The 23567-nt window shown below is 34.9% G+C and overlaps 1 protein-coding gene across 2 annotated transcripts in view; it reads left to right on the forward strand.

The window, feature by feature from the left end:
• The window catches only part of LOC150106396 (protein SERAC1-like), a 281390-nt gene extending 263247 nt beyond the window's left edge, over positions 1–18143 (forward strand). For both annotated transcript variants that reach the window (XM_090393115.1, XM_090393116.1), the window contains 2 exons: positions 9785–9928; positions 17804–18143. In XM_090393115.1, coding sequence (XP_090249241.1) covers positions 9785–9928; positions 17804–18003 — 344 coding nt within the window. In that variant the 3' untranslated portion in view covers positions 18004–18143. The remainder of the gene's footprint in view (positions 1–9784; positions 9929–17803) is intronic.
• Positions 18144–23567: the final 5424 nt, after the last annotated feature.

The following is a 23567-nucleotide window of genomic DNA, read 5'->3' on the forward strand; positions in this document are numbered from 1 at the left end:
ATTTGACCACTACTTAGTCCAAGCAAGAATACAGCTTTGGCTAAAAATTGCTAAACATCCAAAAGGCACACCCATGTAATGCATGAAAGTTTATTTTGCACTTGGTTAGACTATAATAAATTTAGTTTAATCCTTTATCCAAGTGTGAGCAAACAAAGTTTGCACCTGAAAATATCTTCAGGACTGAGGTAAGGTGGTGCAACTCCAAGCAAAGGTGGACCAAGCTCTCATCACTCCTTGTCTCAGTATCTCCCATAATGTAAAGCACATCTCCTTGTGGACATGTATACTGCTATGCATTAAGGGAGGGCCACAACCCAGACCGGTTTTGACTTTTATTGAGGTCTCGTCAGTGGGAGGCAGAAGCAATAGGAGAGGTCATATTTACCTATATGAGTTGCCAACAGGTGTACCACCTTATTATTGAATTTTCTCTAAATCCAGAGTAATTCAATAATAAAGTGGTACACCTGTTGGCAACTCATATAGATAAATATGACCTCTCCTATTGCTTCTGCCTTAGTATCTCCACGTTTGGGTCTGCCTCCCACTGACGAGACCTCAATAAAGGTCGAAACTGGTCTGGGTAGTGGCCCTTCCCTTAATGCATAGCAGTATACATGTCTGCAAGGAGATGTGTTTTGCATTATGGGAGATACTGAGAGAAGGAGTGATTAGAGCTTGGTCCACCTTTGCCCGGAGTTGCCTGGTGTTGCACCACCTTACCTCAGTCCTGAAGATATTTTCAGGTGCAAACTTTGTTTGCTCACACTTGGATTAAACTAAATTTATTATACCATATAATGCAGTTGGTCCATATTAACCTGACCCAACACACAAGAAAGAATTCCAGTTCACACTATCAAATTGATTTGCTTCTCTCACCAGCAGATGACGTGAACACAGAAGCCAAACAACTTTCCAAAGCCATCTGTGAACATGCCAAAAAGATTTGCCCAATCATGAGAAACCGAACTCAACTATGCATTACAAATGAGTGCTTGCACCTGATTGAGCAATGGAAGCATGCCAAGTTTGTCAATGCTCTCTGCAGACAGCTCAACCAAGATGTACACCAACGGCTCAAGGTAGAAAAGGGAGGGCACACTAGAACATAGTAGCAGCCAACCTAGAAGAATCTATGTGGAAAAAGGAATACCATACACTGTATTCAGCACTTCAACATTTAAGTGTCATAATGAAAGTGATTAATACCGACATCTAAAGCTGATGGGACGTATGTATGATCACTCACAGAAAGGTTACAATGGTAGTGCTAATTCTCCCAACAACAGTACAACCATGTTGTACTGTTGTTTGTTGAGCATATCATGCTTCAGATGCCACACCCCTACATAACTCACTAGTCTCATATCCAATCCCATCCATTTCAATTTAGTTACCAGCTTGTCATTTGGCAGTCTGTCAAAAGCCTTTGAAAAATCTAAATATAACAATGTGTATTTAGTATATGCATCTCTCTCTAGTGAATTCATCACCTTGTTGTTGTAGTACGTAAGCAGATTGATAAAATGTGACTCTACTTAACAAACCCATGCTTGATGATCTTAGAGAATACTACTATTATTGACCTAGTTCTCAATCCAAGTCCTCACTAATCCCTCTAACACCTTAGCCCCATTCGCACACTATAATTTGTAACCTCAGTCTACTCCCCCCCCCTCTTTGTGTAATGGAACAATTTTACCCTCCTTCTGCGCCTTTGTAGCTTGCCTTGTTGGAAGTTTCATGTTAAACTGGTGTATCAAGAGTGCCATTAATTTCTTGAAGCATTCCGACAAGACACATGATACATAATGAGCAAAGTGTGACAAATAGATTTTTTCAGGCTGGTGAGTATCTGCAGACTTGACAAAATAGAATATATTTTTTATTTAATAAAAAATAACTTTCTCAACAATTTTTTTTAACTTTAAGAAAACCCAGAATATAAAAGACTAATAGTAACAAAAATTAATTTAACATCTTATATTTTCTTTAAAAAAAAAAAAATCGTGCGTATGCTTCTTCCTATTCTTTAAAGGTACCTATGGCATAACTATAAGCAACAAACTTGCATGTTAACCATAGTAAAAAACTTTAATGAAAATACAGATATTTTGTACTGAAAATAACAGTATATCATTAGTATGTAGAAAAAAGAAGCAAATCAAAGAAAAGGAAGACAAGATACATGCAATAATTAGTTTACCAATTAAAAACAGCTGCTGCAAGCTTGAAATGAATATCAATTTAAAAAAAATAATATCAATATTAATAAATAACATTAAAACTATTTTTTATGTTTGTATAAATTGAAAATCTGATAAAACTCTCTCTCTCTGGGGGGAGAGAGAGAGAAAGACAATCTTTCTGCTTCAGGTTAGGCCAATGTAAAAGGAGCTTCATAACTTTCTTCGAAAAGGGGGGTTCATATTTAAAACTGTATCTATAGTGAAGACGAGCTGTGCCAAACCAGACTTTCAAGGATCATTATTTTTTTTTTTTTTTTTTAACAGAATGCCCTCTGCCCAAAATATGTCAAATTAATTTCACAAGGGATCTGGTAAACACTAGCTAATGCTAGAGGTGCGAGTTTGCCATATATAGATGGCAACAGATGAGAAATTTTGTTGATAAGAAAATATGTGGAAATAAGGTGGTACTTCTTCAAAATTCCACCACTAGGTTCAGAGATACCAGAAATATAAGGAATTGGAATCCTGCAGTTTGTTGCAGAAAGCTTAGGCACTGGAACACAGGAATCAATTATCTGCTGGATTTGATGAGGGCTGTAACCATTCCATTAAAGTTTTGATAGTGAGAAGTTCTTGTAATTAATTAATAGAGCATACATTGTGCTCTGTTAATTGATTAATGACTTGATAATACCAATTTTTTTTTTAAAGTTGTGATGAACAGAGTTTTGGATGTGAAGTTGTTTCATGTACTTTGCATTCCTGTTCTTTGATTTGCTTGTTGTTTCTACGTACTGATGATGTACTGTTATTTAACATCTACTAACATCACCCTCCTACTTTATGAATTTTTCTTGGCTCGATTCTCTAATTTCTGTTCATATTGCACTTTTGCTGTCTTTGTCTAAATAAGTCACTTTGCTGGCATGCTCTTTGTGTTCTTCTTGCAACTATTTATTACCAGTATTCTTCTTATGTTGCATAACTTTGCCATAGCATTTGTCAAAAAGTGGGTAACACAATTATATTGAACCTTCTAGCATTTTTACCACATAGTTAGCTGAGTGTAAGTCTTCTTTCCAACCTACAGGTGATGGTTTTGGATTCCACTGTATCACTCAATTTTTGTGAATATCTTTAGATGGTAGATGATTTTCTGAAACTTTTACTTAATTCGTGACAGAAGCAACATAGTTCAAATACACATAAATTTACAAAAAAAAAAAAAAAAGGATTATATATTGGAATTAAAAAGAAAAGAAAAAAACAACAACACAATTTACATCATAAATACACTAAGTAAAAGTACTAGAAGGTCCATCAAATTTTTGCTGCCCAGAATTTGGCCAGATCACAAGCATTAGGTGTGTCACATTAATCAAATCTTCCATTGTACAACTAAAGGGACATAACCTACAGTTCAAGAGGAGAGCTATAGTTTGCTCCTCCCCACATTCACATAGGGATGATTCACATGAGAGCCTCCACTTTTTGACGTTATCCTTGCATCTTGGATGAGCACTGCATCGCAGCCTATTTAAAGCATTCCAGGTAGTCCAGTTTTCTCTGTGGCCTGGTGGAAGACTTTCAGATGGTACAATTCAATCTGTAAAGTGATTGTTTCTTGTCTTCCATGAGGCTAGTCTTGATTTTTGGAGTGGTTCAGTAAGGCTTTCAGTGGTATGAAGAAAATTCCTCGATTTTAACTGTTGATGAGCAGGTTGATATTCAAAAAGAGGACGATCTGTAGTAGGCATGGATGCCTACCACAGATCGTCCTCTATTTGAATATCAATCCATTAGCCCATGCTTTCATAAGTGAGAGCATGGGCTAAAATTAACCCTAAATCTTTAGGTGTTGGACAATGATCTGAGTAAGTGCTCTCCCAAGTTATTTGTAGTTTCTTTCCTTGTTGCTTGTTTATTCTTTAAATGAAAAGCACAGACTTGGGTTTTCAGGGGATTAAGTTTCAGCTGGTTTTCACTATAGTAAGGGCTGAGTTCAATCAGTGCTTCAAAGGGCTTTTGTTCTACACTCTCAAAATTATCTGCCTGAGTGGCAATGGCACGATCATCAGCATAGATAAAACTTTTTATATCTTTTGGGAGAGATTGGTCATGTGTATGGATGTTAAAAAAACATCGGGGTGATAACACTACCTTGAGGGAAGTGTTCTTCTGAATCCCCCAACGACTACGTTGTCCTTGAAATTCAATAAAAAAATCTTCGATTCTGAAAAAGGCATCTAACTAGTTGAGTTACCTTATAATCTTTCCGTCATTTTGTACAGTTTACTTAACAAGATGCAGTGGTTAACCATATCGTAAGCAGCAGTTAAGTCTATGAAAATACCCCTGTTATTTTCCGGTTCTCAAAACGTTTTTGATCCACAAAAAATTTTGAGGATCATTCAGTCAAGAATCTTATATATATGACACATTAGAAAAATAGGTCTATAATTTTTGGGATCACTTGCATCTTTCCCTGGTTTGAGAACTGTAATAACTCTAGCTCTTCTCCAAATTTTTTTGGGTATTTTGCAGGTATTAATACAATTGTTGAACAAACTCAGCATTCAGTCTTTGGTCACAGGACCAAATTCCTTGATTTGCTCAATACAAACTTCAATCAGACTTGCTGCTTTTCCTTTCTTACAAATTTTAACTGCCCTATTAAGTTCTTTCATTGTAAAAGGTGTGGAGAAAATATTGATTTCTTTTCCATATTCCCTCTGAAGTCCTGTCTTTTGTATTCGAACCTGATTTATAGGTTTGCCACTTTTAAGAAGTTGGTGTGCTATTTGATTTGTTGAAACATTAGAATGTGCTGAAGTTTTGTTCAGGTCATTGCTGAGGCGTCTAAGTAGCCTCCAAGCTTTTTGGCTACTCCTTCCTATATCTATTTCATTCATTAACTTTATCCATTGTTCGTATTTTGCTTCAGATATAGATGTAGTGTTACACCCTGATAACTTAAGAATGTGAAATTTTCAGTTATCATGATGTAACAAGAGAAGAAATAAAAACTCTATATAGATAACTAAGTAAGCAAGCTCGTTCCTGAGCAGATATCATTAAGAGCCTTTGAAAGTAACGAATACAAAAAAATAAAAAGAAAGAAAAACATGCTTGCATCTAAGTGAAAAATATAGCTGAAATTGTTTGTTGAACTAAATAAAAAAAAAAGAAGGGAAATTTATTACAGTTGTGATATGATAAAATAAGGTTAAATTTGATTTGTTGAGACAAATCAAATTTAATCTTATTTTATTTAACTTATCAAATTTAACCTTATTTGTCGAGGTAAAGCAAAGAAGATTAGTCATAGGATTTTGTATGTGAGAGACTAGTTTTTACACTTGAAATAAGAGATTAAAGATTTGAGTTAATTCTTAGAAAATTTTGGAAAGAGGATTAATTTAGTATAGATGACATATAGGTTAGCTTAAACAAAAACCAAAGCTCAAGGTCATAATTCCTGAATTGAGACTTTGTCACATGTCAGTTGGTCAGTGAAATTGACTCCAGTAAAGGGGGGGGGGGGGAAGAAATTGAAGGAGGTGCCGGTAGGGGGGGTCATCGTATAAAAGGGTTAGGAACCCCCCTCCCCCCCCCAAAGGGGCTTTTTGTCTCAGAGCTTTTCTTCATGAGTCTTTGTATAGGTCTAACTATATTAACTAACTATACTATACTATATCTAACTAACTATACTCACGCTGTTTTCCTGGGTGACAGGTTGGGAGTTTTCTCCGTCCAACACAATAAGGAAACAGAGTGTGTGGGATTTCAATTCCGTGTTCCTATTTTGTAAGAAATGAGGGATGCCGTTTAGTTAAAAAGAGAGAAGATAATGTCAGTGTGTTTCATTATTCAGTGATCATAATGAGAGAAAGAAAATTCTATAAAGAAGTCAGTGCCCACGTGGTGAATTTCACAGCCATAGAATAGATGATCCTATGTGTCCTTGATTGAAGAATGAAAGGTAAAGATTGTGAAAGCCCATCTTAGTGCCAAAAGAACTTAGGAGTGATAAGTTATAGAAGAGTTCGTCCTAGGAAGGTAAAATATCGGAAAAAGGTAGAGACCAGTGTAGAAGACCCAAGTCAAAAGGTACTGTAAAATCTCGTGTCAATTCAAACCATATGTAACTGTAGTCATTGTTCAATTACTGAACAGTTGAAAGGATTAATGATAATTATACTAGGACTTTAGTATATGTCAAACTAGAATAAAAAATGAGCTTGTTATTATTAATTAATACATAATTCATGTGCCTAGAGATTTATGCATGTACATTGTATTTTAATTAAGAGAGTTTTAAAGGTCAAAAGTGTGTATTAGCTCAGCGAAAGGATAATTTTAATCCATATTGTCTTAGTGAGAAAATTGGAGTAACTGATTATATATGTCCTAGAAAATACAGAATTATAGCGTGATCAAACCAGTAAGGGGTTAAACAAAGGATGAACTAGTACATGTATCTAGGATTATACATGTTTGTATGTATAGAATCTGTTATGGTGATATGATCACAATTCTCATGTGGGATCTTAACCTAATACTTGTGTTTAGCTAGTGAAAATTTGTATTATATATTCTTAGTATTGAATTGAATTGAATTTTATTTGATAAAGAATGAATTGTACCATGTTTAAGAGTTCAATAAACTTTTGTTCATTGAAAATACAGTTGTCTGAGATTGCTGCTCAATGCACCACTTGTAACAACGTATGAACCTAATCACACGGGAGGGGGGAGGATTTGTTAAGTTACGAGATAAAGGTCACAACTGCATATTAGTTTCACACTCAGACATATTTTGGTAATTGCTCCTTGTTTTTGAATCGTATATCTTAAACTAAATGTCCTGAAAGGTGCAATATAAAATAAATATTTAGGGACACTAAGGGGAGAAGAAGCTTGAATATTTGTATTTGGGTGATATCTCGTATATAAATAAGATTTGGACAAAGACAAAGAGTTTCACATGTAAGGATAGGTGAAAGCCTAATAATCGTAAATTGGGACACAACAGTAGCAAGCGGACAACAGGTTGTTGAGCAGTTATCTCAGGAGTTAATCCCTGGAAATAGTTAATTCTACATCCTCTTGAGATGGCTTCTTGGGAGCATATTCAAACGGCTTCAATGAATTGGTCATAGGTCTCTGGAACTGGGTTAATGTTCTTGATTTTCCTCATCTAATAGGCTTGAAAATTTTTCCCAGTTTGCCTTTTTAAAATTATATCTTCGTCTAAAGTGAACAATTTGGGGTCGAATTGCTGCTAGTAGTTGACACATTATAGGTTGATGTTGTGAATTTGGAATAGGCATATGAATAGCTTTTACACACTGGTGGGCTACCCTCTCACTCACAAAGATGAGATCTGGGTTATAGTCCCCACTTCCATCTTCTGTTGTAAAAGGAAGGAGGATGTTTACTATTGTGGATAAGAGATAGCTGGTATGATTCAGCCCATTCCAACACAGCCTCTCCGTTCATATCATCTTTTGGTTAAAGTCACCAATGAAGAAAGACACTTTCTGCCTGTTAAGATTGCCAGGATGTTTAAAGGAGAAAGTTACATTTGGGGGTTTGTAGATGGAATAGATGGCAGAATTACTACTCAATTATATGGCAATTATCTCTACATCATTCTCCTCTGTAATAGATATTGCAAAGATCTGAAAGTCTGGTCTGATGAAAAGGGCACTACCATATTTGCTATGGGAACGTTCCACTGCCAATTTCATTCCTGGAATTTTTGGACATCATTGATCTCTCTGTGTACACAGTATATTACAATTTAGTTCTTGATAAAGTTTATGCACGAGTTCTTCTTTATGTAATGATAGACCCCTCTATATTCACAGAAATTATCATCATTTTAGGCTCTGATAAAATTGTATCCTGCCTTGAAAGTTTATTTTTCACTTGGTTAGAGTATAATAAATTTAGTTTAATCCTTTATCCAAATGTGAGCAAACAAAGTTTGCGCCTGAAAGTATCTTCAGGACTGGAGGTAAGGTTGTACAACACCAGGGAAACTCCTTGCAAAGGTGGAGCAAGCTACCAACACTCCTATCTCAGTATCTCACATAATGCAAAACACATCTCCTTGCAGATATGTATAATGTTATGCATTAAGGAAAGGGCCACTACCCAGACTAGTTTCGACCTTTATTGAGGTCTCTTCAGTGGGAGCCAGGCCCAAGTGGAGATACCAGGCAAAAGCATTAGCAAGGTCATCTCTACCTATAGGCGTTGCCAAATGGTGTGCCACCCTTTTTTAATAAATTACTCTGGATTTAGAGAAAGATGTTGAAAGTTTATTTTTCACTTGGTTAGAATATAATAAATTTAGTTTAATCCTTTATCCAAGTGTGAGCAAACAAAGTTTGTGCCTGAAAGTATCTTCAGGACTGGAGGTAAGCTGGTACAACACCAAGGCAACTCCTTGCAAAGGTGGAGCAAGCTACCAACACTCCTCTCTCAGTATCTCACATAATGCAAAACACATCTCCTTGCGGATATGTATAATGTTATGCATTAAGGGATAGGAGTGTTGGTAGCTTGCTCCACCTTTGCAAGGAGTTGCCCTGGTGTTGTACCACCTTAACTCCAGTCCTGAAGATACTTTCAGGTGCAAACTTTGTTTGCTCACACTTGGATAAAGGATTAAACTAAATTTATTATACTCTAACCAAGTGAAAAATAAACTTTCAACATCTTTCTCTAAATCCAGAGTGATTTATTAAAAAAGGGTGGCACACCATTTGGCAACCCCTATAGGTAGAGATGACCTTGCTAATGCTTCTGCCTGGTATCTCCACTTGGGCCTGGCGCCCACTGAAGAGACCTCAATAAAGGTCGAAACTAGTCTGGGTAGTGGACCTTCCCTTAATGCATAACATTATATAACATTATACATATCCGCAAGGAGATGCGTTTTTCATTATGTGAGATACTGAGATAGGAGTGTTGGTAGCTTGCTCCACCTTTGCAAGGAGTTGCCCTGGTGTTGTACCACCTTACCTCCAGTCCTGAAGATACTTTCAGGTGCAAACTTTGTTTGCTCACACTTGGATAAAGGATTAAACTAAATTTATTGTATCCTGCCTTCTGAGAGCCATTTTAAATAGATTAGATTAAAAGCTGTAGGCACAATAAATGTGTAAAACTTGCTTCTGGAGTGGAAGGAACAGCCACTGTTAACACCGTTGCATGGAATGTCCAAATGCATAAATCACACATTCTACTAGGAGGCACCGTCCATGTCTCCCTTCTGAAACTGTTCCATAGATTTATTAAACAAATGATTGAACTGTGTGAAATAAATGATATATCCGTTTCATAGTTACAGACTGAGTTTAAAAAAATTAATGCATATTAATATGGATTTTGACCATCCATGCTTAGATGAAATTAGAATACTTTCTTCCCTGTTCTTTTGTTTTTAATATTTATTCTGTTTGAATTTTGATTGTTTTAGTTTATATATTTTTTCTATGATTCTAATTGTTTTGGTATATATATTGCAATTTCTTTGAAATGAAATAAATCATGATAAATTATCATCCCTGAAGATTCTCCTCAGCTCCTAGAACTACACAAAAAGTTCAAACAATTTGTTGACGACTATCATATACCATGCCTAAGTTTTGGAGAAACAAAGAAAAGCAAACTAGGTCTTAGATGGTCTGCAGTGTTAGTTTCCTCAGATTCATCAGGTAAGTAAATATATAGAACACTTTTATTAAAAAACCAGGTCACTGTAATTAGTTTTAATTTTATATTTACTAATGCACTAAGATTATCAAGGGAGGAATGGGAAAAAATGTGTGTGAAAGTTCAGCCATGATATGCAAACGTGATGAACATATGAATGTCTTCGAACATGATTATGTATGCGGTGGAGGAGTGGAAAAATATTATTATTATTATATGGGCACCTCCATGGAGTCCGAGGACTCATCGCAGGAGACTCAGTCTATCCACACAATCTATCATACTTCTCCTTGAACCCATTAACAGAAAAAGCACTCACAACTGACTGTGGCAACTCATTTCACTTTCACCACTCTCCAAGCAAAAAATCTAGTCCTGACACCCCTACTGATCATACCTTTATTCAACTTCCAGGGATGACCTCTTGTTGACCCTCTAGCCAAGTGCTGAAACATTTCCCTTGCATCTATCCTATAAAACCCTTTAAGCAAGTTAAATGTTTCTATCATATTCCCTCTTTTTCTCCTATCAACCAACTTCTGCAATTCACACACCTTCAATCTATCCTCATAGGGCACATTCAACATGCCACTCACCATCTTGGTCACTAGCCTCTGAATCCTCAAATATGCTTTGGGTTCGGACCTTTTGAGTATGTCTGGGGAGGGAAAAGAGAAAGTTCTAGAACAAGACCAAATAAATTGCATATCTAATTATAAGAATAGGCTAGGTGGTAATTTATTATTATGTCTATACTCAAATGCCAGAAGCATCAGAAAAAACAGGGTTGAGTTCATTGTTTTAATGAATATGATGTGGCCTAAGATTGTTGGCATTAGTGAAACCTGGCTATCAGAATCAGATATGGTAACTGGGATCGAGTGTAATGGGTATATTATTTTTAGGAATAACAGAAGAAATAGGAAAGGAGGAATACTATACGATATTATGAGTACTGCTAATGATATCAGATGACTAAAGTTCAATTAGGGTAAAAATGCAAGAAAACAGTGATGGTAACAATGTCCCATGTAGCAATCAGTTTATCTGGTGTGGCATAGAGGCTAACAGAATGAAATATATGGTGGGGTGTTGCTACAGACCTGGTAGCTCAGTTGCAGGGAACAAAATGCATCGTCAATTTAGCCTTATGGGTACCAAAAAAGTGATTCTAATGAGTCACTTTAATTTTCCAAACATTGATTTGAGTAGAAGAGGAATTTATTGAATTGTTGCAAGACAACTTTCTCAAGCAGCATATGAAAGAAGGAACTTCAGTTTAAAGAGTGTTGGATTTGCTCATAGCATCAGAAGGGGTCTGTGTTAAGAATGTGGCAATTTTACCACTAGTTGGTGACAGTGATCATGCTGTGCTTTCTTGGGAAGTACTAATTGTATTAGTGCTCCAAAAAGAACAGGTTACATGCTGAACTACAAAGCTGAAAATTAGGATAAACTTACAAGAATACTATCTTTGGTCCCATGGGTATCAGTTACTGAATGAGAAAAATATCAGCAATGCATGGGAATCTTGAAAAAGTGCTAAAACGAAGTTTTATCTGAATGTATCCCTAGTGTTAGAAGAATAAATAGGTTGGGAGTGAAATGGATGTGGAAAGAATATCGTAATAATAAGAGTGAGAGGAGTTATGAAATATATAAAGCTCAGGCCAGAAACGTAATGAACATTGTGAGAAAAGCTAAAACGGAGTATGAAAAGAAATTGGTCATGCAAGCTAAAGGCAATTCAAAAGAATTTTATCATTATGCCACAAGCAAAAGAAAGAATGAATGTGAAAGAATAACTTTATTGAATGCAGATGGGTACACGAAGTGTCAGAAGCTAAGGAGATTGTTCAGTTAATGAGTGCTCACTTTGCTAAGATATATCAACCAGGTGTATGTAGCACAGTGCTACTGCTACGTTGGATGAAGAGTTAGAGGTTCGTGAAAATGAGGTTGAAGAGCTGTTGCATAACTTGGATAAGAATTTGTCTATAGGGACAGATGGAATATCAGCCTGTTTGCTAAAGGAATGTTCAGCCGATTTGGCTAGGCCTTTCACATATTTGCATAACTTGAGTCTCAGCTCAGGAATGGAAGGAATATATGATAGTTCCATTGTACAAGGGTGGTGCAAAAACTGATGTAAAACTACTGACCTATCAAGTATCTCTGGTGTGATAGTGAACATTTTAGAGAAGTTGGTAAGAACTTACATACAGAAATGGGTAGACAAACAAGCTATACTCTGCAAGGAGCAGTATGGGTTTACTAAAGGAAGGTCATGTTCAATTTGCTCATATTTTATAACAACATTACTGCCAAGTTGGATAAAGGGAATGGATGCACTATGATAATGTTCTAAGGCATTTGATAGAATATCACATGACAGGCTGTTACATAAACTAGAGAATATGAGATAGGAATATAAACTCTTGACTTGGATCAGGGAATGGTTGACAGACAGATATCAAAAAGTGATATACAGTGGGTGTGAATCTGCCAAAAGGTCGGCAGTAGTGTATCTCTGGGTCTATCATCAGATGTGCAATTATTTGCTGATGATGCAAAGATAGGCAGGGATACTACTGATATTCAGCATTTACAAGATGATTTGAATAGGCTGAAAATTTGGGCAAACGAAAATGGCTGTCAGTTTAATGTTAGTAAGTGTAAAGTTATGCACTTTGGTGGGATTAGAGTTCCAGCGGCATATTATATTAGCAGGGTTATGCTACAAGAAACTGAAGATGCAAGGGATCTTGGTATATTGGTGGATAGGAATTTGAAGTTCAAAGGTCACATAGCAAAAGTTGCAAATACAACTCAGAGGATAATTGCGATGTTGAAGCAAACCCTGACATGTAACAATAAGAAGTCATTTTGCCCCTTTATAAGGCATTGATAAGGTGGATTACTGTGTGCAGATTTGGTCTCCTGAATTCCAAGTGGATAAAGAAGCTGTGGAAACAGTACAAAGAAGAGTTACAAAGATTATATCCAGATTATGGAATTTAGATTATGAGTATGTGGATTACAAACTGGTTAATAGGAGAAAGAGTGGTAATATGATAGCAATTTATAAACTTTTGAATGGGTGTAATAGGATATTGTCTGATGAAATTTTTCATTATATGGAAGGTGGGAAGAAAACACAAGGGGCATCCATGGAAGTTGAGATTATTCACAGTCAAAAAAAGGGGGTAAGAGCTAGGTTTTTCTCACACAGAGCAGTGAGTGGAATAGTTTGCCTTTAGGGGTAGTGGGTGCATCTAGTATGAATGAATTTAAGAGAGGGCATGACAGCTAGTTTGGGTGATTTATAGCCTTCCTCAATGAGTCCTTAACTCTCTGGAGGTCTCAAATAATAATAAGTACAGTACTTGATATAAGCACGCTCTACTTAGTAGTACTATCCATTCATCCTACTCATTGGGCCATTCATTTGCTCAGATATCACTGGCTTCAATACCATCTGCAATCAGTGCCTTAAATGCTGATCTCTGTTCCATCCTTCAGCAGGAGAATGATAACCTTGTCACCATCAGTGCCACCAAAATGCAGTCTTACCTTTTCTCTTGTAAAGAGCATCTCAGCTCACCTTCCCTTATCTGCAGTATACACAAATCACTAGACTGGATCATGCTCCTCCCCTTCCCTGGCTTGACATACCTCTAGCCTTTGCTAAACCCATTATCCAACTAACTTCCTCAGCCTCTAAAAAAGTAGAAATTTTTTTCTGCTCACCTTTCTGTTTCTATTGATCTTGTTGAAACAAGAGCAACATCTACCCAATAGCTCCTCCCCCCTTTCAATATATTTACAAACATGATACGCTTGCTTCTCCTGTTTCTCTTTTATTCTATCTACATTTGTCCTCTTGGACAACCTTCCTCATGAAGGATTCCAAAATAATTACAACCTCCAACTTTTCAAAAAAATTTCAATAAACTTCTTTCCTCAACTTCACCTGTCAACCCCCACACATACATGCATACATTGCTTGGAAAGAAGCCAATGGACATCCCCATGACCAAGGTGCATCATACCAAGTCAGTGCAACTGTGTCCAGGTGAAATATAAAAGAAAATTATTTCAAAATCTTCAATCACTGACGCTTCACTTCTGATGGCATCCTATTTAATAGGATTACAGATAGCTAAACATAAAAAAACATATTCCATTGGCGAAGAACTCATTAAGCCTTCTTTGATTGCTGCTTGTAATGAAGTATTAGGCCAGTCTGTGGCAAGGAACATGAAAGACATCCCATTGTCAAATGATACAGTTGAAGGCAGATATCTCATATGGCAGAAGATACAGAAACACAATTCATTGAAAAAAATTAAAAAATCAAAATTGTTTGCATTACAACTGGACGAATTTACAGATATTTAGAACAACAGCATTTTGCTTATGTATGTATGATATATTGATCATGATGAAAGTGACATGAAGGAAGACATTTTAAGTGTTTCTGAATACCAGCAGTGAAATTTTCAAAGTTTTAAATGGTTTTATTGAAGAGAAAGGTCTCAAATGGAAAAATTGCATTGGAGTTTGTACTGACAGTGCTGCCTGTCTTACAGGTAGAAATTCAGGTTTAGTCACTAAAATTAATATGTTATTGCCTGCCATATCTAATATTAGATATGGCAGGCAATAACTTATTGTCAATGCATTGCTTCATTCATAGGTAAAACCTGGCCTCCAAAAAATGGCACCTGAGCTTAATGAAGTTATGTCTCAATCTGTTAAAATTATTAATTATATAAAAGACAGTGCTTTATCTTGTATTTACAAGACTGTTAAAAGCATCGTGCAATGAAATGGGCTCTGATCATCAAAATCTTTTTTTTCCATTCGGAAGTTCATTGGCTGTCTTGCGGTAAAGTTCTCAAGAGGTTATATGAACTCCGAAAGGAAGTTGAGCTGTTTCTAATTGATAAGAAAAGTGACATTATTTCCAGGAGAAGAAATGAGTAGCCAGGCTGATATATCTCAGTGACATATTTTCTTACATAAACAAATTGAATTTAAAACTTCAAGGTCCAGATACAACATTTAATGCTTGGAACAAGATCAAATCATTCAAAAAGAAATTCAAACTCTGGCTTAATATGACTGCAGAAAGAAATAATGAAATGTTTCAGTCATACTCAGATGATTTCTTTTCACAGAATTCAGTTTCGGATATTATTGCATCCCACTTGAAGATGTTGTTGTTGTTGTCGTTTGAAAAGTATTATCCCATACGTGAGGATCCCTGGAAGCAAAATATGTGGATTGTGAACCCCTTTGTTGAACACAAAGAGACAGCTCCTTCCCATGAAGAAATCCTTCAACTTATTGAATTATCATCGGACGAAGGACCGGAAAGTACTTTTAATTCTATGTGTAATCAAAATTCTGGATAAGAAAGAAAAAATGAATATCCATTACATGAAATAGCAATGAGATTTCTTCTTTGTTTTTCCACTACATATCGTTGTGAAACTGCATTTTCTGCCATGACTGTGCTTAAAATGAAACAGAGGAACTGACTGTCACCGTTGGGCCATCGCTTCTATTCATCCCAGAATTAATAAGCTAATGGACAGAAAACAGTAACAAAAGTTTCACTAGCCTAACTAAACCTTCAAAAACTCAATTTTAATAAAAGAAACTAAGTTTAACTTTTTCAATAACTTATAATTGCTGTGTTAAAGTACTGTGTTTTTAAATTCAAAAGATTAATTAGTTGGAACTAGTGTTTAGAATTGAGAGATTCATACATTTTTATTTATTAAATTACATACATCGCATGTTTGGCATGTGTATGTGATAAGTGTTTTGCTGACAAGTTGACACCCTGCTGCTGCTTCCCCTGCTCAGCTGACTTCTATGGTGAGTTACAATGCATAAATATTTTTTTCATAACGTTTTTTTAAAAACCAACATTATTAAAATCAATTTAATAATACAATAATAATTTTACACTGAATAATAATATAACTTTTTTGGTGATCAGAATGGGATATGTCAATGAAAATCAGCACAAATGAATTTAATGATGTTAGCCTGAGGAAACTACAATACACTACAAGATTTTATTAGTCCAGTGATTGATAACTAATTTAAATGTAATTTTATATTTGTCAACATGCCACACCATATACATAAGTGTACTAATACGCTTTATGATTATGCCATTAGAGGGTGCCAAATTATTATTAATACTTACGTTAGTTTAATGTATGAACTTTAAAAAAAAAATTGGAAAGGTATTTACGAGTAAATTTGTTGGGACCAGGCCCTTGTCTTATAAAAAAAGAATTTACTGGGTCATGGTCTCACAAAGGTTGAGAACCACTGCTCTAGCATATCCTGGAGTGTATGAAGTTTCCTGTGACTTAGCCTACTAAGGACAGACTAGAAGATCTTTGTGAAGATCTTCCAGTCTGTCCTTAGTAGGTGGAGAACACAAAAAATACATTCACTACCATTATTATGACAAGTCTTGATTGGCAGACCTTGGACACCCTCTTCACACAGGATTAGATGGAAGGAAACCATTGTGCTATATAAATATCATTATAGGTCAGAAAGATTTTTTTTTAGAAAAAGTAGTAGCTATGAAGCATTATGGCTGCATTAATTTGCCAAAAATTTGTGAGACTGTTATCCTAAGATCAATACCTATACAACTGTAATACTTCTTTTTTCACATTAGAGGGTGCCAAATTAAGACTTTAGATCTTTTGTCCGTTACGATTTGAACTGTTTCACTTATTAATGGTTGTGTGTAAATTATAATGTGTTCTTTTTGCTCTGAAGATGCTGATTTGAAATCTAGCAAAATTTTAGCCAGTTAATAAACATCTTTTTATAATTTAATTAGTTTGGTGTTGTAATACCATTAAAATAAGTTATCAATAAGCACTTTTGTAACATAATTGGGTACATTGCATCCTTTGATTGGAAAAGAACTGAGTTCATTTCTCGGTGTGACAAGAAGAATCTTTATATTGTTTTTTTTTTTTCAGTTGAAGGTGAGTTAGCTGATCTCATACTGAGGTATCAGGGTTTTTCTCCTGGAAATTATGGTTTTTCATCCCACATACAGGCAAAAGAACATACACAATTTACAGATAGTGTATACTAGCGGTGATGAGCAGTAGATGGTAGTAGTTGAAATTAAGTAAGGGAGATGGTGAGTTGTAGTGGAGTAGTGTGCCTTCCTATGATGAATCCTTGGAGATGTTGTGTAATAATAAGGAAGAAGAATAAACAATCTGAAGTCTTTCCCCCAAATTAATCATCAGATTTGGTTTCCAATAAGTGATCACCTTAGCCCGACAAAATAAAAGTTGATTATGTACTGACAGATATCTTATATATTTAAAATTATTAAATGAAAATTATAGGCTTAAATCAGTTTGAATCCAGATAAGAAAACTACACACACACGCACACACGTGCACTTGTGCACACATATACAAATATTAATATACTGAAATTTTAAGAGGAAACTTTGATAGAAGCCAGTATAATTTAGTAGGAAAACAGTAGTGTTTTTCTCACTAAACAGTCTTATACCTTGCTAGCATTTTCAGTTGTTTACATTCCATCCAAAAAAACACCAGGATCATTCTGGTAAATGGTATTTTATGTTTTAATTTACTCTGTAATTTTTATATCCTTTCTTTGATGCAGCAAACTAAATTCATTGATCAGTATTTTGTTTAAGAAAATTTTACTGTGGATTACTTTTTATGAAACATTTAAATTTCTTATTGATATATTTTGTTTAAGAAAATTTTACTGTGGATTACTTTTTATGAAACATTTAAATTTCTTATTGATATATATATATATTTTTTTTTTTAATGTAGATCCTGGTTTTGGAGAGTTCCATGAAATTGATGTCGATCATCTGAATATTTGTAAACCTCACAATCAAGATTCACCTGTATATCAGCTGGTAGTGGAATTTATTTATAAAAATATCTCTCATTCCACTAAAAATCTTATTGATAATGTATCTTCTGCTGAGTATACAGAAGCATCTGCCATTATAGGACTGTTGGAATAGGCTATAGAAGCTTGGAAAAATTTATACACATACTTTGTAACTATTATAACCATTAAAACAATAATGAAGTACTGATTTTAAAAAAATTAAAGAGAAGCTTTATCTTATTTGAAAAAATAAATTTCAAAATAAAACCTAACTTTTCAAGAAAATTATGGAATGTTCTTTTATATTCACAATTCATTTTACCTAAGTAGAGGAAAATAAAACCCTATAATAATTTAGGTGTGTGCAACAACAATACTTATCAGCTTTGTAATGGGAAATGGAAAGATATTATTATCATTACCATCTCAAAGGACTCATCCAGGGAGGGAACTTTACAACTCCCCACCACTTAATCCTTGATTTTTGCACTTAGGATAGTGAAAAATTAAACACAGTGCCCTAAGAACAAAAATAAATTGGATATTTAAAATAATAATAAAATATAGATAGAGCCTATAAGGTTTCAGTTTGGCTAGATCGTATAATGTAATGAAGTTTATATCCATCAGTATTATATAGTTGAATGAAGGAAACATAAAAATATACCATCATCAGTTCCAGATCTGTACCCTCAATGGGTGTGCAGCATATTATATAGTAGTACTACATAATTAAGTTTACATTATCACTAACTTCTATAAATTTCTTTCAAATTAATCTGTTATTTTTCAAGTTTCCTACATTGTTAGATTTTATGTTTTGGTTTTCTCTTCAGGTGTTTCTTCTTAACTTATCCTTATATCGGACATCAGTTTTACAGACCTTTCTATTGTGTTTAAGTGAATCACATTATTTGAGCTCTGCTCAGACATATTTGTGAATGCTTATGATGTTATTTATCTTAGGATTAGCAGTATTAAATACAACACCATAAGAACAAAATTAAATTGGATATTTAAAATAATAATAAAATATGGAGCCCTGAAAGGTTAGATCTTATAATACATAATGAGAATATAAGATGATATAAACTGGGTTTAATAAGTTGGAGATTTTGATACAGAAATGTCTGCCTACTCGCCACGTAACTGGTGGCTTCATCTGGGCAAGATAACTCTACACAAAACAGCTTAAAGAACAAAAACAAAGCTACCAGTTACATGGCGAAACTAGTAGGCTGACATTTCTGTATCAAACTCTCTGACCTATTAAACCCAGTTTATATCATCTTATAATATATAGTGATTGAAAAAAAAAACATTCAACATAATGAGGATTTTGATATTCATTATATAGCTGAATGAAAGAAACAAACATTTCCAAATTTTACCAATAAGAATAAACCTTCCTCATAGGAAATGCCTTAGTTTGAACTACTTATACTTAATAGACAAGAACTCTGCCCATGAGCCCATATAGTCACCTTTTTATTACTGCACTAACTGTTCAAACTACTTCATAACCAAGCAGAAACCTAAGAGTTTTTGTCTGGTTATGAGAGTACTGATATGAGAGTTTTTGCCTTGCCTTACCTGGTCTTTAACAAGAACCAACGAAACAACTATCAGGCCAGTGAAACCTAATCAGTGCACTTATAAAAGGCGATTGTATGGGCTCCTAGGTAGAGTTTGTGTCTTTTAAGTAGTGCAAACCAAGGAATTTCCTATGCCAAAGGTTTATTATTCCCATAAATTCTCTGGTAAAATTTGGAAACTAATATGTTTCCTTCATTTGGTTATATAAATGACAGATGTAAAAAACCTTCATTATATATTATAGGATATTTAATTTTCAGCTGGCAGTATTTTGCTGAATTTTAACAGATATGTACAGTCGGGTAGTAGAGAAAACAATTCAAAAATTGCATACAGTGTAATGTTGCATTAAAGAATTTAAAGAAGTTGACAACTGTTAGATTGTTTTAAATGATCCATTGATCGATTTCCATACTTAATTTGCAATTTTCACTCAAAATTGTACCTAAATAACCAAAATATGTACTCTGTCTAAAGGTGCCACACTTTAAGGCTTGTAAATTTATTTACTAATATAACATCACTCAGCTAATATTTCCAGTTGGAATATTAGGAATTATGCTGTTTTCCAAGTGGTAAGCATACCTGCTCTTCAGTCAATAGGTTGTGGGTTCGAATCCCTCCATTGCTTTGGATGTGTGTGTAAAAGCCTGCTCTAGATGAGCTTGTATAGCTCCTCAAATTTAAATGGCTTGTCTTTTATTTAAAAAAAAAACTTCAGTTATATCTTGGCCTCTTTCTTGTAGTACTTGGTTATAAGTTGATCAGCTAGTTAATTCATAATTTTCAGCTTTGTTGTTGACCCCAAAACCCTTAAATATCTTTCAATTCATTTCAGGCTTCTACTTTAGTGAGCCAACTCCTTTTATACATATCTTAAATTTAATGCTTTCCTAATTTCAAATTCAACAAACATATCTTGCTGAAGTACAGGTTCAGAATATTTTTAGAAATCCTTCATTAAGTAATTGGATGCATGTTTATTTTTTTGTCCATCATTTAAACAAAGTATTTCATTGGTAATCAGTAGCAGAAATATGTTTCCTTATGAATTTTTAAAACAAGAGATGTGTTTTCTCTCATATGCAAGCTGCTGGCTTTTACAGCCACATAACCCCTACCCAGATACTAATTAACTATCCACCCATCCCTTCGCTCAATTTCAAAAGCAGTTTGTTATGCAGTGTCCACCTTTGCAAAAATCTAGGGGGGGGGGGGGGGGATCGGTATACAAGAATCTCTTCTGTTGACACATTCTTATTGAACAACCAGCCGAAGAGATATTAGCTCCTTGGTGCAGTTCCTTAATTTACACGGTGATATTCTATCCAATCGTGCAGCCTTATTAAATTTAAAACAAGCTTACTTAAAATTTCAGAAGCTTCACTTTCATGTACCTCGTATCCCCCCCCCCCTTCCTTCTCAGTTGTATCTGACATCCTAACTCCCTCCCTCGCTAACATAAAATACTGAATGAACATCTCTTTTCTGTTATATTTTCAAAGGATATGACTAGTGTACCATCTCCAGCCACTAAAGTGTATCTGCACCTTATTTTCCTTGTGTAACTGAATACCCTCTTTGTATCTCCTTCATAGCATCTTCTGCAGCTCTGCATAACTTTATGGTACACCAACTTCGTTCTCACTCTTTTTATATTCCTAACTTTAGAGATACAATCTCACACTGCCATCAGTAACTGATCTGAAACCAACTCCCAGTTACTGATATCCCTTCTCTTCAAATGATTGTGCATGGTAAATCAGCAGTCAGTTTCTTCAGTTTGTAATAGTCTTCTGCTCTGTAGTTCTGCACTTCTCTTTTCTTCAGTGAAGCGTACACTTGCTTAGCCACCTATATCAAACCACTCACTTTGACTATTAAGATCCTGTGAGACATTGTTAAATCCAACATACAGGACTCATGTCTGGTATGTTCTTTTCACCTGAGCTCATCAGTAATTACCCCCCCCCCCCCCACACACACACACCTGTTTTATCCTTTCTGATAAATGTTAGATCCATCATATTCTGTTCCCGTGTGTGTATACACACACATGCCATCATCCTATGTGAACCATATCTCACTGGGGATGGGGGGGGGAACAAATTTTATCATGACTACAAACTCTATCTATTTATTCCTAATACATGCATTGGTATATTAAACATAACAGCTTGTCACAGGTCCTCTTTTCCTTCCTATAAATCCTCAATCTATTATTCCAAATTATTGACTTCACTGTTCCCACTGAGGCCATCCCTGAAGCCTTATTTCTTGTGACACATCATGAGAAATAAATTAATATTAATTCATTTTCATTACTGATTTTGTTGTGAAATATTTCTTTTTTTAAAACAATATAGTCTCCGTTATAACTATTTTTATGTTATTCTGATTAACTGTCATTTCATCAAAACTCAAGAATGGAAACTACTCCTAAATTTCTATTCATTTGTCAGTTAAAGCAAGAGTCATTCTGTGAGACACTTACTTGCACCAGGAGAATGGGGAGAAAGCCATACAAATAAAAAGGAACTTAAGCCTCATGGCTCTTTCTCTGATAATATCCATATCTATTTTCACTTAGCAATCTAGCATCACTAAATGCAAATCCATGTGCTCTAAAAGGAGGAAATACAAGAATAATAAACCAAAACATGGCTCTAAGAAAATAGACTGCATTGTGTGTGGGAGGAGGAGTTATTCCACAGCAATTAATTTAAACCACAATATGGTTTTACAAATTACCTTGCCAACAAGTTTGTGATGTCACCTACACAGGTTCTACTATCAGATCTTTGTGGGCAAGACTACTTCCGTGACTGCAACATCCCAATTCAGAACATTTAAACAATAAAAAACGCAACAACCAAAGGAAAACCAGAATACAAAATACAGGAAAAACAGAAATAGCTGCCCATGCCCTTGAACAGAAACATACCCTACAAATCAACAAGGCCATAATAGTAGACATACAGGAAAACGAAACAATGCTTAGAATATCGGAAACAATAGCCATAAAATGTGACAAAAACTCAATAAACGTCCACTGACCCTACATAATTTCCAAGAGTTGGAAGCTCCATAACATAAAAATTAGGTCACGACTCCGAGACAGAAACACCAAGCCGACATGATATATAGCCTCCACTTCCCCCACGAGCTCTGAAGATGACGCACTGTTGAAACGGCTCGCAACCTGTTCTCCCACCCTGATCTTATCTCATATTATCCTTCTCCTTCCCCAAAAATTTTTATGTTCACCCCCATCCCTAAGTATTCTTTGCTCACCTTTAATAATTTAAAAAATATAAAAAAAAAACAGGTTTTTCAAAAAAGTTCACATACCCCTTGCCTTGCCAGTAATTCTCCCACATCTCTCAAACCCCACTTTTTCGACTCCCCTTCCATTCAGTCCTACTTCCTTCCTTCAACAATGAATATGAATATATATTGCCATGTGCTGGGATGCCACTAAGAAAGAAGACAGCCAGCCAGCAACATCCCACAAAGGTATTGCTGGTTTTTTCTTCCTCTATATATATTTTTTTTTTTTTTTTCCCCTATATTCTTCATATATCTGTCCATATAAAACATAATGCCCTAAAATTTTAGTAAAAAGCCAATGACATAAAAAAGGGGTCCTCCTAAACAAAAATAGACTAAATAGCCATAAAAATAATAATTTATTCATGCATATAATTAAAACTGGTTTGAGGCTATATATAGCAGGCGCAGCCAAGTTTCCTAGACTCAAGAGCCATTATCCCAAGATCCTAAAATCTAAAAAATGTAATTATTAAAAACAATCAAATTTAGACTATGTAGATATTTATATATATATACAGAGTCCATCAAAAATTAAAAACAATCAAATTTAGACTATGTAGATATTTATATATATATACAGAGTCCATCAAAAAAAAAAATATATATATACACACTTTAACAGATGTCATCTATGGACTTTTTTTTGAAGTTGGATTGAATTATAGTAGCAATATGTAGTATGATGTTCTCTCAAAAGATGTCGTTACTCATATGAATACTAGCATCAACACATGACCGATAGGACAGTCAAACAAAATGACCAAGACA

The sequence above is a fragment of the Typopeltis vanoorti genome, chromosome 5 (genome assembly GCF_054136105.1).
Source record: "Typopeltis vanoorti isolate ZY-2024b chromosome 5, IOZ_Tvanoo_1.0, whole genome shotgun sequence".
NCBI lineage: Eukaryota > Metazoa > Arthropoda > Arachnida > Uropygi > Thelyphonidae > Typopeltis > Typopeltis vanoorti.